The 13,621-nt window shown below is 43.0% G+C and overlaps 1 protein-coding gene across 1 annotated transcript in view; it reads right to left on the bottom strand.

Moving 5' to 3' along the window:
- Dlgap5 (DLG associated protein 5) overlaps positions 1 to 13,378 on the bottom strand; it is a 44,551-nt gene extending 31,173 nt beyond the window's left edge. Inside the window, exons 1-6 of the mRNA XM_087911982.1 lie at positions 13,255 to 13,378; positions 7,892 to 8,127; positions 4,731 to 4,924; positions 4,512 to 4,574; positions 2,119 to 2,203; positions 1,907 to 2,026 (exon numbers count right to left, since the gene is read on the bottom strand). Coding sequence (XP_087768108.1) covers positions 1,907 to 2,026; positions 2,119 to 2,203; positions 4,512 to 4,574; positions 4,731 to 4,924; positions 7,892 to 8,126 — 697 coding nt within the window. The 5' untranslated portion in view covers position 8,127; positions 13,255 to 13,378. The remainder of the gene's footprint in view (positions 1 to 1,906; positions 2,027 to 2,118; positions 2,204 to 4,511; positions 4,575 to 4,730; positions 4,925 to 7,891; positions 8,128 to 13,254) is intronic.
- Between the last annotated feature and the right edge of the window lie 243 nt (positions 13,379 to 13,621).

Genomic DNA, 13,621 nt, shown 5'->3' with positions numbered 1-13,621 from the left:
CTTATGCTGGAGAGGATATGGAATAAGGGGAACGCTCCTCCCTTGCTGGTGGGAGTGCAAACTTGTACAGCTATTGTGGAAATCAGTATGGTGATTTCTCAGAAAATTCGGAAGCAATCTACCTTAAGACCCAGCAATACCACTCTTGGGCATTTACCCAAAGGAGGCACAATCACACCACAAGGACATTTGCTCAACTATATTTACAGAACATTATCCATAACAGCCAGAACCTGGAAACAACCTAGATGTCCCTCAACTGAAGAATGGATAAGGAAAATGAGGTACATTTACACAATGAGCACTACTCAGTGGTAAAATACAAAACAAAAAAACCCAAACCAAAACAAAAAAATAATGACATCTTTAAATTTGCAGGCAAATGGACAGGACTAGAAAAACCATCCTGAGTGAGGTAACCTAGACCCAGAAAGACAAATAAAGTTTGTACTCACTCATAAGATATCAGACATAAAGCAAAGGATAAGCAGCCTACAGTCCACAACCCGAGAGAAGCTAGACCCCTCTTCCAGAAACAGATGAAGCAGATGCAGAGATCCAAGCTCCAGGCAGAGAGAGGGATGAGTGATAATACAAACAATGGGGTCAAGACTATGATGTTCCCATCTCACAGAATCAGCTGACCAGATCTAGTGGGAGATCACTGACTCCAGACTGACAACTGGGGAACCTGCATAGGACGGGACTAGACCCCCCGAATAGGTGACAATGGTGTGGCTTGGGCAGTATGTGGAGCCACTGGTAGTGAGACCAAGATGTAACTCTAATGCATGAACTGACTTTGTGGAGCCCATTCTCTATGGAGAGGCACCTTGCTCAGCCTAGGCACTGGGAGGGGGGCTCCTTGGTCCTGCCTCAACAAGGTGATGGTGAAGACCTAGTTGACTTCCCAGGGGAGGCCTTAACCTCTGAGGAGCAGATGCGGGGCAGGGAGAGCAGGACGAGAGAAGGACTGGGGAACTGGGATTGGTATGTAAAAAAACAAATAAAACTAAAAAAAATCATAATAATAGAAATAAAAACAGTTTAAAAAACAGAAAGAAAGAAAACAGAAGCAATGCTACATTAAAGTACTAGATCATTTGGTAAAGTCTGCAGAAAGACAACTTTTATGATTACAAGTCACACCATTAAAGGGGACAAAAAACAAATGAAATTTCCTGTCAAATACAAACCATCTGCTTTTCAAAATAAAGCTGTCTCCCTTCTTTTATCCTGATTACTAAATACATACTAATCATAAAGAAACAGAACCAACAAATCTTACCTCCAACACTAAATCAACCAACCAACCAGAACAGCTGGGCAGCCTATAACTTCCAAACTTCCTTGAAAGTCCGAGCCAACAGGATCACCTGTACCACATGTGTGTCCAGTTCCAGGACATAAGATGCCCTCTTCTGGCTCTGTGGGCACCCATTTGGTACAGATATATATGCAGGTAAAACCAACTCACAAAAAATGGAAATAAATCTCAAAAAGAAAAAAAAAACCAACAACAAAAAAGTGAGGAGCAGTAATTAGTTGGCAAAGGGCTTAGTGTGGCCAGACCCGAGTCCGGGTGCCGGGACCCCTGTAAAAGGCTGTGTGCTGGCACCCATCTGCAGCCAGTGCTGGATCCCAGAGCTTGCCAGCCAGCCAGTCTACCCGAGGGGGCAAGCTCCACGGTCGGAGACTGCACCCCAGACAGCAGTGAGGGAAACTGAGGAAGTCATCCCATGTGCACAGCCTACACACCCCCCTCACCCACGGCTCCACTGCCAATTGATACTTCGGCATCTGTTTATACTAGTTTTTGTTTACTAACAAACACACTATATTTTAGAGTCATGGTCTTCTTTGACCCTTCCTTGTTCTTTATAAAGTGTATTACTGTGTTTCTTACCCCCAGCAAGTCTTGTGACTGGCTTTCTTGTGGCAGACGGGACTGCTCGGGCCATCTGCTTTGTCCTCTGAGTGGCGGCTGATCCGGTCATTTTCCCTGACGACACCATGGGCTGTACAGCTGGGAAAAATAATCTTGATCAGATGTTTTTTGTCATTCATAAATTATTTCCGTGGCAACACCAAGTTTATCATCATTACTAATATTCCTACCTTTTCTCTCTTTGTCCAGTATCTTTTTTTCAGAAGTCTGTTTTTGGCCAAACCGTGCTGCTTGAAGGGCAATCCTACTATCAATCTGTGAAGGGAATTAGGTACTTTGTTATTTAACTGCATAATAATTCAAAACACATTTGTGTGTATTTGTGTGTGTGGTTTCTTGAGATGGGGGTTTCTCTGTGTAACAACCCTAGCTGTCCTGAAACTAGCTAGCTCTTGTAGCTCTTGTAGACCACCAGGCTGGCCTTGAACTCCCAGAGATCGCCTACCTCCGCCTCCTGAGTGCTGGGATAAACGGCATGTGCCACCACCGCCCGGTCAAAACACATTTTAACTTGTAAGTTGATCTCAAAAGAATCAGCAGTTCAACACCAGCCTCAACCAATAGGGAGAGTCTGGGCTATAAAAAAAAGTCTCTCTAAAAAAAAAAAAAAAAAAAAAAAAAAAAACACCAAACAGGGCTGGAGACTGGAGAGATGGCTGCTCAGTGGTTAAGAGCATTGCCTGCTCTTCCAAAGGTTCTGAGTTCAATTCCCGGCAACCACATGGTGACTCACAACCATCTGTAATGAGGTCTGGTGCCCTCTTCTGGCCTGCACACATACACACAGACAGAATATTGTATACATAAATAAATATTAAAAAAAAAAACAAAAAACACAGCCAGAAAGGCATGGTCACACTCGCCTTTAATTGCAGCACTCAGAAAACAGACCTCAGAGATGTTTCTGGGGTCAAAGACATATGCTCACTTGAGAATTCTGACAATACTAACATTAATTGTGGTTTTCTGAGATGAGGCCTTCTTGTGTTGCCTAAGCTCACAAGTTAACCCCCTGCCTCAGCCTCAAAAGGAGCCATGAACAGTAAGTGGCTGGTACGTCATGGTCTAGTGAGTTGCTCAGCAGTATAGAGCGTGCCTAACCTGTACGGGTCCCTGGCTTTTGTGATTCCCAACATTGCTAGGGGAAAAGAAAAAGCAACAAGTTACAACAGCAAAGGAATCTTTGAATCTTACATTTCCTGGGGTTCCCTCACTTCCTCAAGACTACACCCCACAAGTAAGCATCACAGGAAGGTTTTCCTGGACTGCGCCAACTGAAATGTTACTCAATGCCTACTCCCCCTGCCATCTCCCATTGTACAGACAATATATACCAGTTTTCTTTCTAGGCCTACAGTGAGCTCCATAAAGCTCAGAATTTTGTTTGGTACTATAAGTATCCCAGAGGCTAGAGAAGTTTGACAAACATGGTAGTGACTCCAATATGCTAAAAACATAAAACCTAGCTTCATATTTAATTCTCTCTTCACCTGTTGCTGTGTTTAGAGATCAGAAATGTGTCTCGCCCCACTGGGCTTTCCTTGTTCTGGGCTGATTTATACAGATAGCATGGAGTGTAGAGTAATAGCACAGCATACACACAGCAGCATGAAGATGGAGCTGGGATGGATCACACTAAGGTGTTCATAAAGATGGAGCTGGGATGGACCACACTAAGGTATTCATAAAGATGGAGCTGGGATGGACCACACTAAGGTGTTCATAAAGATGGAGCTGGGATGGACCACACTAGGGTGTTCATAAAGATGGAGCTGGGACGGACCACACTAAGGTGTTCATAAAGATGGAGCTGGGACGGACCACACTAAGGTGTTCATAAAGATGGAGCTGGGACGGACCACACTAAGGTGTTCATAAAGATGAAGCTGGGACGGACCACACTAAGTTGTTCATAAAGATGGAGCTGGGACGGACCACACTAAGGTGTTCATAAAGATGGAGCTGGGACGGACCACACTAAGGTGTTCATAAAGATGGAGCTGGGACGGACCACACTAAGGTGTTCATAAAGATGGAGCTGGGATGGACCACACTAAGGTGTTCATAAAGATGGAGCTGGGATGGACCACACTAAGGTATTCATAAAGATGGAGCTGGGGTGGACCACACTAGGGTGTTTATGAAGATAGAGCTGGGACGGACCACACTAGGGTGTTCATAAAGACGGAGTTGGGGCGGATTACATTTAGAGCTGCTCATGTAAACACTATTGTTTGTGAGTGTGACTTTTCTTGGCATCTAGCCAGAAACTGCTCTACATCACCGCTAATTTTTACACTTTCACTCAGGTAACTAAATCACTATGTTTGCATCTGATTTTAGGTTTAAAATGAAATTATGAAGGGTCCAGAGCTCAATTTCCACAAACCACATTTGCCTCATAACCATCTGTAATGAGATCTGGTGTCCTTTTCTGGCCTCAAGCATGCATGCAGGCAGAACACTGTATACATAAGAAGCAAATTTTTAAAAGAACCAAAAAACCAAAAACCTTTTGAGGGGAAAACGGACAGTATGTTATTTTGGTAGCAATTATCTATACCTTAGTGTGTTCCATATGATCTTTGGCCTTTGATCTTGTAATCCGCCCGGTGTATGGAAAAGCCTTTTAAACAGTCAAAAAAAGGTGAATTAAACAAACAAACACAGGCAAAATTAATTCCATGTCTCAGTTTAAAATTTAAACTTTTAAGTAGCTATTTTTTTAGTTCCAGAGTTAAAGGAATTGTTTCTCTGTTTTAAGTTAAAATCATAAGCGTACCTTTTCCGGCTCAGCTTTCGCGCTCCTGCTGTCTGTGACAAGGAAGCCGGGGGCGTCAGGTCTGTAGAGACCCACTTTAAACACCCCTCGCTTAGCTTTCTCTCGCTGTTCTTTCAATTTTTGAAGCTGTTTTTCTTCTTTGTATTTTTGAAGAAGTTGTTTCCGCTGGTCACTCAGAACCATTTTCTCTGACTCTAAGGGGAGGAAGATGCCAAACAACAGCCCATAAAATACTTTAGACAAAATATTACAAAACAATTTTGGTTGTTTTGGGTCTTTTTTCTTATTTATTTTGAGATAGGGTTCCTCTTTGGGTAGCCTTTGCTTCTCTATAGACCAGGTTGGCCTTGAACTCACAGAGATCCTCCTGCTTCTGCCTCCCCAAGTGCTGGGATTAAAGGCGTGTGCCACCACCGCCCGGCGACAAATGCTTTAAGTCCTGTCCTGTGAATTCCTCACCACTGTAAAACAAGTCTTTCCAAGCTTTAATTATTTTGAAAATTGTATTCATTAAAAAAAGATACACTGTTCACGTCAGGCTGAATCACTCTAAAGAACTTTAGAGTGGGCCATTTGCTCTGCCTTTCCTACATGAACAAGCCTGAAAAATTGCATTAACTTTTGACAATTGCCTACAATCAATTCCTTGAGAGATGGAAGAATGAAAAATGCAGGGTCTTGGCTAGCCTGGCATCAGCAATGCCAGGCCAGACAGCACTATCTATTGAGACCTGGTCTCTAAAAACAAAAGTTTCTTTTGGGAGTCTATAGTTAGCAGAAAAGTACTTGCTTAACTGCCTAGCATGGGTGAGACCCTGAGTTCAATCCCTAATCACCCTGCAAACAAAACTAAACCCTTCTTTGTGTGTGTGTCCCCTGCACAAAGCCCAAAATGACAGCTGTCCTCATGGGGGCTCCAACTTTTGAATAAACCAGCTCTAGCTTCACCTCCCTGCCTCAGTCGTCTCTCAGCAACAACCTGGGACTGCCTACGTTGCTCCATCTCTCCTTCACAAGCTTAGTGACTTTTGGTCTAAGAAGCCTCATACCTTGGTCATTTCTCTGAATTTCATTCTCCTTATCAAGACCCCCCCGCCTTGTAAATTTTATAAGCTTTTCTGTGAACTGTCTCTTGCATTAAATAGGTTCTTAGGCCCAGCCAGGACCACCTAAGAGGTGGGCCCTTGATGGGCTCTTGTTTTGCTTATTTCAAGTTTTTCACTTATTCCTAACCATGTTTTTTCTAGAGCAGAAATTACATCTCAGGGTTTTATTCGACTCAATACTGTATCCTTGATGAGACTTCCATTCTCCTCTGAACTCATTCCTATCTGGCCTTCCTTCACCCGTCCCCTTTTGAGCCAGGGTCTCGCTGTGTATAGCCCCCAGGGATCTAATAGCCCGTTTCCTGAGACCTGGGACTAAAGACATGAACCACTACGCAAGGTCCCTCAGCTGCTTTCTAAAGATCATCCTTCCTTACATGCCTAATAGGCATCATAACTTCAGCATGTCAACAGTGGACTGTATTTATATATTTGCACATACATATACTTACATGTGTATGTAATAATAATAATAATAAAAGAAAGACTATCAATTTGGGGGTGGGGCATAGGAAGGATTGGAGGATTGGTACTTAAGAGTTGGAGGGAGGAAAAGGAAAATGAAGTAATTCTGTTTTAATTTAAAATGTATTTATTGAAAAGGAAAAGAAAAAAATTTAACATGTCCAAAATTCAACTCTTTAATTTTTTAAAAAAGATTTATTATATATACAGTGTTTTGCCTACACACTAGAGGGCAGCACAGATCTCATTACAGATGGTGGGAGCCACCATGTGGGTGCTGGGAATTGAACTCAGGACCTCTGGAAGAGCAGCCGCTGCTCCTAACCCCTGAGCTATCCCTCCAGCCCTTTTTTAACACTACTGTTGTCTTCTACAATATTCCCTGCATATTTTCGCTGTGCTCAGACCACACAAAAGAAGCCTCCCTTTCAAACCCTGATCCTTGGCCTTCTCCATTGCCTGACACTCACTAAACAGGCTGCTATTTTCTCTCTGCAAACACACTACCAGGCCCACTCCTTCCTTCAAGTACGCACTATTCACCACAGGTCAGAAGAAACAAAAACCTCTAAGTGTTTTGCCCAGTTCTTGTCCTTCACATTTCTTCAGAATGACAAAAATGATAAATCTGGAAGAGAACCAACCAGATGTGGTGGCAGTCCCAGTACCACCCTTTACAAACACCTGAAGAATGATAAAATATTACTTCTAGGGGCCAGGAAGACAGCTCAGCAGCTGAAGGGTTGGCTGAGCAAGACTAACGATGTGAGCCTGCTCTGTGGATCCACAGCGTCCACCAATGCAGAAGGACAACGCCAGAGCCATCCTCTGACCTCCACACTCTTGACAGAGAGCGTGTGTACTCCCGCGTGTACTCCCATGTACCTCGCACGAGCCACCCCTCCAAGAAATGTTAAAAAACAGACAAACACACAAAACCCTGTAGGAACTTCTCTCATTCGCCGCTCACCTTCGCTCTGCATCACTGCCATTTAGTTCCTACCACCTGCTATAGAAACAAAGCCAGGCTCCAGACTCCTACTAGAGATGGGGTTGCCCCAGTTCTCCTCCTCCAGCCCAACAACACCCTTGAGGACTCTGTTTCCACTGTTTTTATCTTTTCTGAGAATATCCCTTCTTGTTCACTCAGCTCTTTCTGTCCTCACGGCCCCAAATCATCCAGGAAACATAAGAATCATCGCTTTGTTCTCTTCTTGAGAAGCACTTTTATTTCAAGCTTCTCACTGAGTTATTCGGAATGATTTTCCTTTGACCAGTGGAGTTCTTTAATTTTTCCTCCCAGGCATTAAACCACCTTTCCCTTTGCTTTTAGTATTTATCTGGTGTGTGTATGTGTGTGTGTGTGTTTGTGTGTGTGTGTGTGTGTGTGTGTGTGTGTGTACGCGCACATGAAAGCCTGGGCATGCATACGTATGTGCACCACACGCATTCAGGAGCCTGTGGAAATCGGAAGAGGGGTCAGATCCCACAGAGCTGGAGCCACCACGCCAGGAACTGCTGAGACATCTCTCCAGACCGACTTTGAGTTACTCTGAAAAGGACTTAGAATTATGAAAGGTCTTTACTTACTCATTTTGGTACTGGCCTTTTCTGGAGCGAGGCTCTGAGACAACTCGGGTATGTTAACAAGATCTCTACCTTCCAGTGGAATGTTGACATCTCTCAAGCCGAAATGCCTGTTTCGCTCGTACACCTTGTGTCTGTTTTCTTTCTGCGACAGTGACTTCCTGTGAGCAATGCTAGTTCGAATCATTTCGGTGCTTAAGTCTTTCCGAAGCCGACTGGCAAATTGGGATAAAGGCATCCTGTCAAAAAAGAGAAACAGACACCAACTTTAGTGGATTTTCATTTTAGTATTAAAAAAATAAAATCTGAGACCAGGTTGTAGTGGCTGGGTCACCCTTTAATTCCATCACTTGGGAGACTCAAGCAAGCAGATCATTGTGAGTCTGATAGTCTGGGCTAAGAGTAAGAGCCTCTCTCAAAGACCAAAATAAATTAATTAATAAAAACAATCATGATTTCTGTCCATCTCTTATACCATTTTGCACTCCCTTGAAATAAAAATATTAAAACACACACCAGAATACAAGTGAGTAAATATGAACGTAGAACATTAGCAGAGACCTATTACGTTACCAGGGCCGATTTGGGGTTTCCGAATAGGAAGCTGCTCAACAGATTAAAAGGAAGCAGAGAAAAGCTATGATCTCGAATATAGACAAGAGACACCATGTAAAGCGGAGGCAGAGAAAGTAAAGAGCTGTGTCATAGAACAACTTCGTAATCTTCCTCTGGTGAAGGAAAAAAGAACCTGTGCCTTTCTTCTCAATTTAAGAAGCAAAAGTGGTCTGCAGGAGATGGCTCAATCCATTGAGCACCTGCCACACAACCACCAAGACCTCCGCTCATCTCCAGCAGGTGCCTGCAATTCCAGTGCTGCGCTGGGCAGAGCCAGGCCCTTGATTACCCGAAGCCCTTCTGCCAGCCAGCCTAACTGAATCAATGAGCTCCAGCTTTGATGAGAAACTGTGCCTCAAGAAAATTAGGAAGAGAGTTGTCTTAGGGTTTCTACTGTGCAACAAAACACTATGACCCAAAACAAGGATTTGTTTGGCTTACACTGCTCTCGGCATTGTTACCCTCCAAGCTCCCACAGAAAAGCCCACTTAGCTCTCGACATGCAATGGCTTTTCTAGCCCTAAGTTAAAATCTTTCCACGGTCCTCCCGAAAACATTGTCAGGTCTGTCACAGCCATACCCCACTACGCGGGTACCAACTTGTCTTGGTGAAAATTTCTATTGCTGCAACAAAACACAATAACAAAAAGCAAGTTGGGAAGGAAAGGGTTTATTTGGCCTACACTTCCAGATCATAGCCCAGCCCTCCCCATCAATCACTAATTAAGAAAACACCTTACGGCCAGATTGTATGAAGGCATTTTCTCAATGAGTTCCCTTCTTTCAGATAACTCTAGTTTGTGTGTCAAACTGACGTAAGACTAGCCAGACAAAAGCCATAGAGAAGGATGCCTGCCATTGACTTCTGGCCTCCACAGCACGTACACACACACACACACACACTCCTAGCATAGTGATTGGGGAACTGACACAGAAGGCTCAGTAGTTCAAAGCCAGACCGGGCTACCGCGTGGAATAGGGTTTGAAGCCCACCCACACTCTCGTTCCAGTAATACGCACTGTGATGAATATACTCTCATGATCTCAGCACCTGGCTAAAGCCAGCCTATAAAAGACCGTGAGGCCACAATCACAAAACCAAAATCCAGCACTTAGGAGGTGGACACATGAGGGCTGGCTCATAGCCAGTCTTAGCTCCACAGGGTGTTCGAGGCTGCTGGGAGCTACATGAGACCTTATTTTAATTCTCTCCCCACCAAAACACAAACAAATGGGGGGAAAAAGGCAAACACAAGATAATTACTAGAGAAAGAATCTAAGAAAAACTTGGTAATACAGTTAACCTCATCAGTTTGCCCAATTTTTGTCCATCTTAGAAATAATCCTTTGTAACAAACCTAAACATAATTAAGGCAATATAGAGCAAGCCAACAGCCAACATCAAACTAAATGGTAAGAAACTCTCAGCAATTCCACTGATATCAGGAACAAGACAAGGTTGTCCACTCTATTCAATATAGTTCTTGAGGTCCTAGCTAGAGCAGTAAGAAACCAAAGGGAGATCAAGGGAATAGAAATTGGAAAAGAAGAAGTCAAACTCTCACTGTTTGCTGATGATATAGTTTACATAAGTGATCCCAAAAATTCTACCAAGAAACTTCTACAACTCATAAACACTTTCAGCAATGTAGCAGGATACAAGATTAACTCAAAAAAAAAAAAATCAGTAGCCCTCCTGTACACAGATGATAAAAGGAGTGGAGAAGAAATCAGAGAATCAACACCCTTCACAATAGCCACAAACAGCATAAAATACCTCCGAGTAACTCTAACCAAACAAGTGGAAGCCTTGTATAACAAAAACTTTAAATCGTTGATGAAAGAAATTGAAGAAGACGCCAGAAAGTGGAAAGACCTCCCATGCTCTTGGGTAGGCAGAATTAATATATTAAAAATGACAATCTTACCAAAAGCAATCTACAGATTCAACGCAATGCCCATTAAAATCCCAGAAAAATTCTTCACAAACCTCAAAAGAATGGTACTCAACTTCATTTGGAAAAGCAAAAAACCCAGGATAGCCAAAACAATCCTGTACAATAAAAGAACTTCTGCAGGCATCACAATCCCCGACTTCAAACTCTACTACAGAGCTACCGTACTGAAAACAGCCTGGTGTTGGCATAAGAACAGAGAGGAGGACCAAATAGAAGATCCGGATATCAATCCACACATCTTCGAACATCTGATCTTTGATAAAGAAGCAAAAAATATCAAATGGAAAAAAGAAAGCATATTTAACAAGTGGTGCTGGCATAACTGGATATCAACATGTAGAAAAATAAAAATAGACCCATATCTATCACCATGCACAAAACTCAAGTCCAAATGGATCAAAGACCTCAACATAACGCCAGCCATGCTGAACCTTATAGAAGAGAAAGTTGCAAGTACACTTGAACACATAGGCACAGGGAACCACTTCCTAAATAGAACCCCAGCAGTACAGACACTGAGAGAAACAATTAATAAATGTGACCTCCTGAAACTGAAAAGCTTCTGTAAAGCAAAGGACACGATCAACAAGACAAAACGACAGCCTACAGAATGGGAAAAGATCTTCACTAACCCCACATCAGACAGAAATCTGATCTCCAAAATATACAAAGAACTCAAGAAATTGGACACCAAAAGATCACATAATCCAATTTAAAAAAAAAAAAAGGAGTACAGACCTCAACAGAGATATCCAAAATGGCTGAAAGACACTTAAGAAAATTCTTAGTCATCAGAAAATGCAAATCAAAACAACTCTGAGATTCCATCTTACACCTGTTAAGAATGGCCAAGATCAAAAACACTGATGACAACTTATGCTGGAGAGGTTGTGGGAAGAAGGGAACATTTCTGCATTGCTGGTGGGAATGCAAACTGGTACAGCCCCTTTGGATGTCAGTGTAATGATTTCTCAGAAAATTAGGAAACAACCTTCCTCAAGACCCAGCAATACCACTTTTGGGTATATATCCAAAGGATGCTCAATCGTGCCACAAGGACACATGCTCAACTATGTTCATAGCAGTTTTGTTTGTCATAGCCAGAACCTGGAAACAACCTAAATGCTCCTCGACCGAAGAATGGACAGGAAAAATGTGGTACATTTACACAATAGAGTACTACACAGCAGAAAAAAAAATAACAACAGCTTGAATTTTGCAGGAAAATGGATGGAGCTAGAAAACATCATTTTGAGTGAGGTAACCCAGACACAGAAAGACAATTATCACATGTACTCACTCATAGGTGGTTTTTAAACATAAAGCAAAGAAAGCCAGTCTATAAATCACAATCCCAGAGAATTTAGACAACAATGAGGACACTAAGAGAGTTTAATCTACATGGGAAGTGGAAAAAGACAAGATCTTCTGAGTAAACTGGGAGCATGGGGAGTTTGGGGAAGGACTGAAGGAAGGCAAAGGCAGGGAGAGAAGCAGAGAAAGATGTAGATTTCAATAAATATCAGTAAATATATATATATATAAATAAAAAAAGGAGAGAAATTGGATGGGATAATAGATTAGTGTGAGCTTACACTAATAATAATAGTGAGTGATAGAATGAATACTTGTGAGTTATTATTTATAGGCAACTACATTGGTATAGATTCTTGTATATTGATACAAAATTATATTAAATATTGCATGCAAAAAACCCTAAATAATAAGTAAAGTAGTTTTAAAAAAAGAATCCTTTGTAAAGGTCTTTTTTTTTTTCAGAAAGATCGGTATTGTTTGTTTGTTTTATGGTTTTTTGGGGGGCGGTGGGGAAGGTGGGGAGATAAGGCTTCTCTGTGTAGCCCTGGCTGTCTGGAACTCGCTCTGTAGACCAGGCTGCCCTGGAACTCACAGAGATCTGCCTTCCTCTGGTCTCCTGTGTGCTGGGATTAAAGACGTGTGGCAGCACCACCAGACTAGAAAGATCTCTGATAATGTATTCAGGAAAACACAGAAAGACAATAAGGACCACGATAATTCCAAAAGTATTTGTATTCCAGTTTGTGTTCTGTTGTTACGATTCCACACTGACTAAAAGATACTTACGGGAGAAGAGGTTTAAGCGGCTGACAGGCCAGCGAGAGAAATGAAAGTAGGAACTTAGCGGCAAGACCAAAAGAGACCATAGAGGAACTCTACGTAGTGATTGAAGCAGCTGACTGATAACAGCCGCTACCTCCTAGCTTCATGGTGATGAGCAAATGTGGCTCTCCTGTCGGCCCTTGCGTGCGCTCTCACCCTACTCCCCAGTATTTTAAAACACTATTAAGTTTTAGCTTCTCTTTAAGATTTTCAACTTAATAACCACAGGTAGTAACAAATGGCAGAGTCCTCTGGAAAAGCAGAGGCCGCCGTCACTTCTGGGATCTTTTGTGAGCTTACAGGCCAGGTAGATTCTTATCTCTAATACTTTCGCTAATACCTTAGGACAATATACTACATTTTTCTCATGCCGCTTTTTAATTTTTCAACGACTTCTTTTTATTTATGTGTATGTGTGTGCGTCTGAGCGTGGGTACCTGCCTATTAATGTCCAAAAGAGGGTGTCGGATCTCCTGACGCTGGCTACAGGGAGCTGTGAGCTGCCTAACGTGGGATGCTGGGAAGCGAACTTCTGCAAAAACTCAAGCGCTGCTAACTGCTGCGCCATCTCTCTAGACCTGGTCTCATGGAGCCCAGGCCATGCTCAAGCTGGTGTGCAGCCAAGGAGGACCCTGAACGCTCGATCTTCCTTACCTGACGCAGTTTCTGGACACTGCCCCCACAATCCCGCAACAGAGACCTCCGCAGCTCCGCAGACGGAACTCCTTGAGCCTGCCCCGAACTGAAACTTCCCGCGGTCGGCCGCCGATTGGACGGACTCCTGCCAACACTTCCGGAAGCTCCCGCCCCTTCCCCTCGGACGAGGCGTGCGATAGGCTGGTTCTGGGCGACATTTGAATTGTTTGGAAGGCGAAGGATTGGGAGGGGCGATGAGGAGGCGGTAAACAAGGGTGCTTCTGGACCGCTGGGGCGGGAGGCTGGCGGGAGCGTTTCTTCTCACCGCTTCAGGTCGTTTTCTCATTTTAAAAGATTTCTTTTCTTTTTTTTTTTTATCTTTCTT

This window comes from Myodes glareolus, chromosome 12 (assembly GCF_982192425.1).
Source record: "Myodes glareolus chromosome 12, mMyoGla1.1, whole genome shotgun sequence".
Taxonomy (NCBI): domain Eukaryota; kingdom Metazoa; phylum Chordata; class Mammalia; order Rodentia; family Cricetidae; genus Myodes; species Myodes glareolus.
Note: the sequence above shows the minus strand (reverse complement) of the source record. Positions and strands in the feature narration are given on the sequence as shown.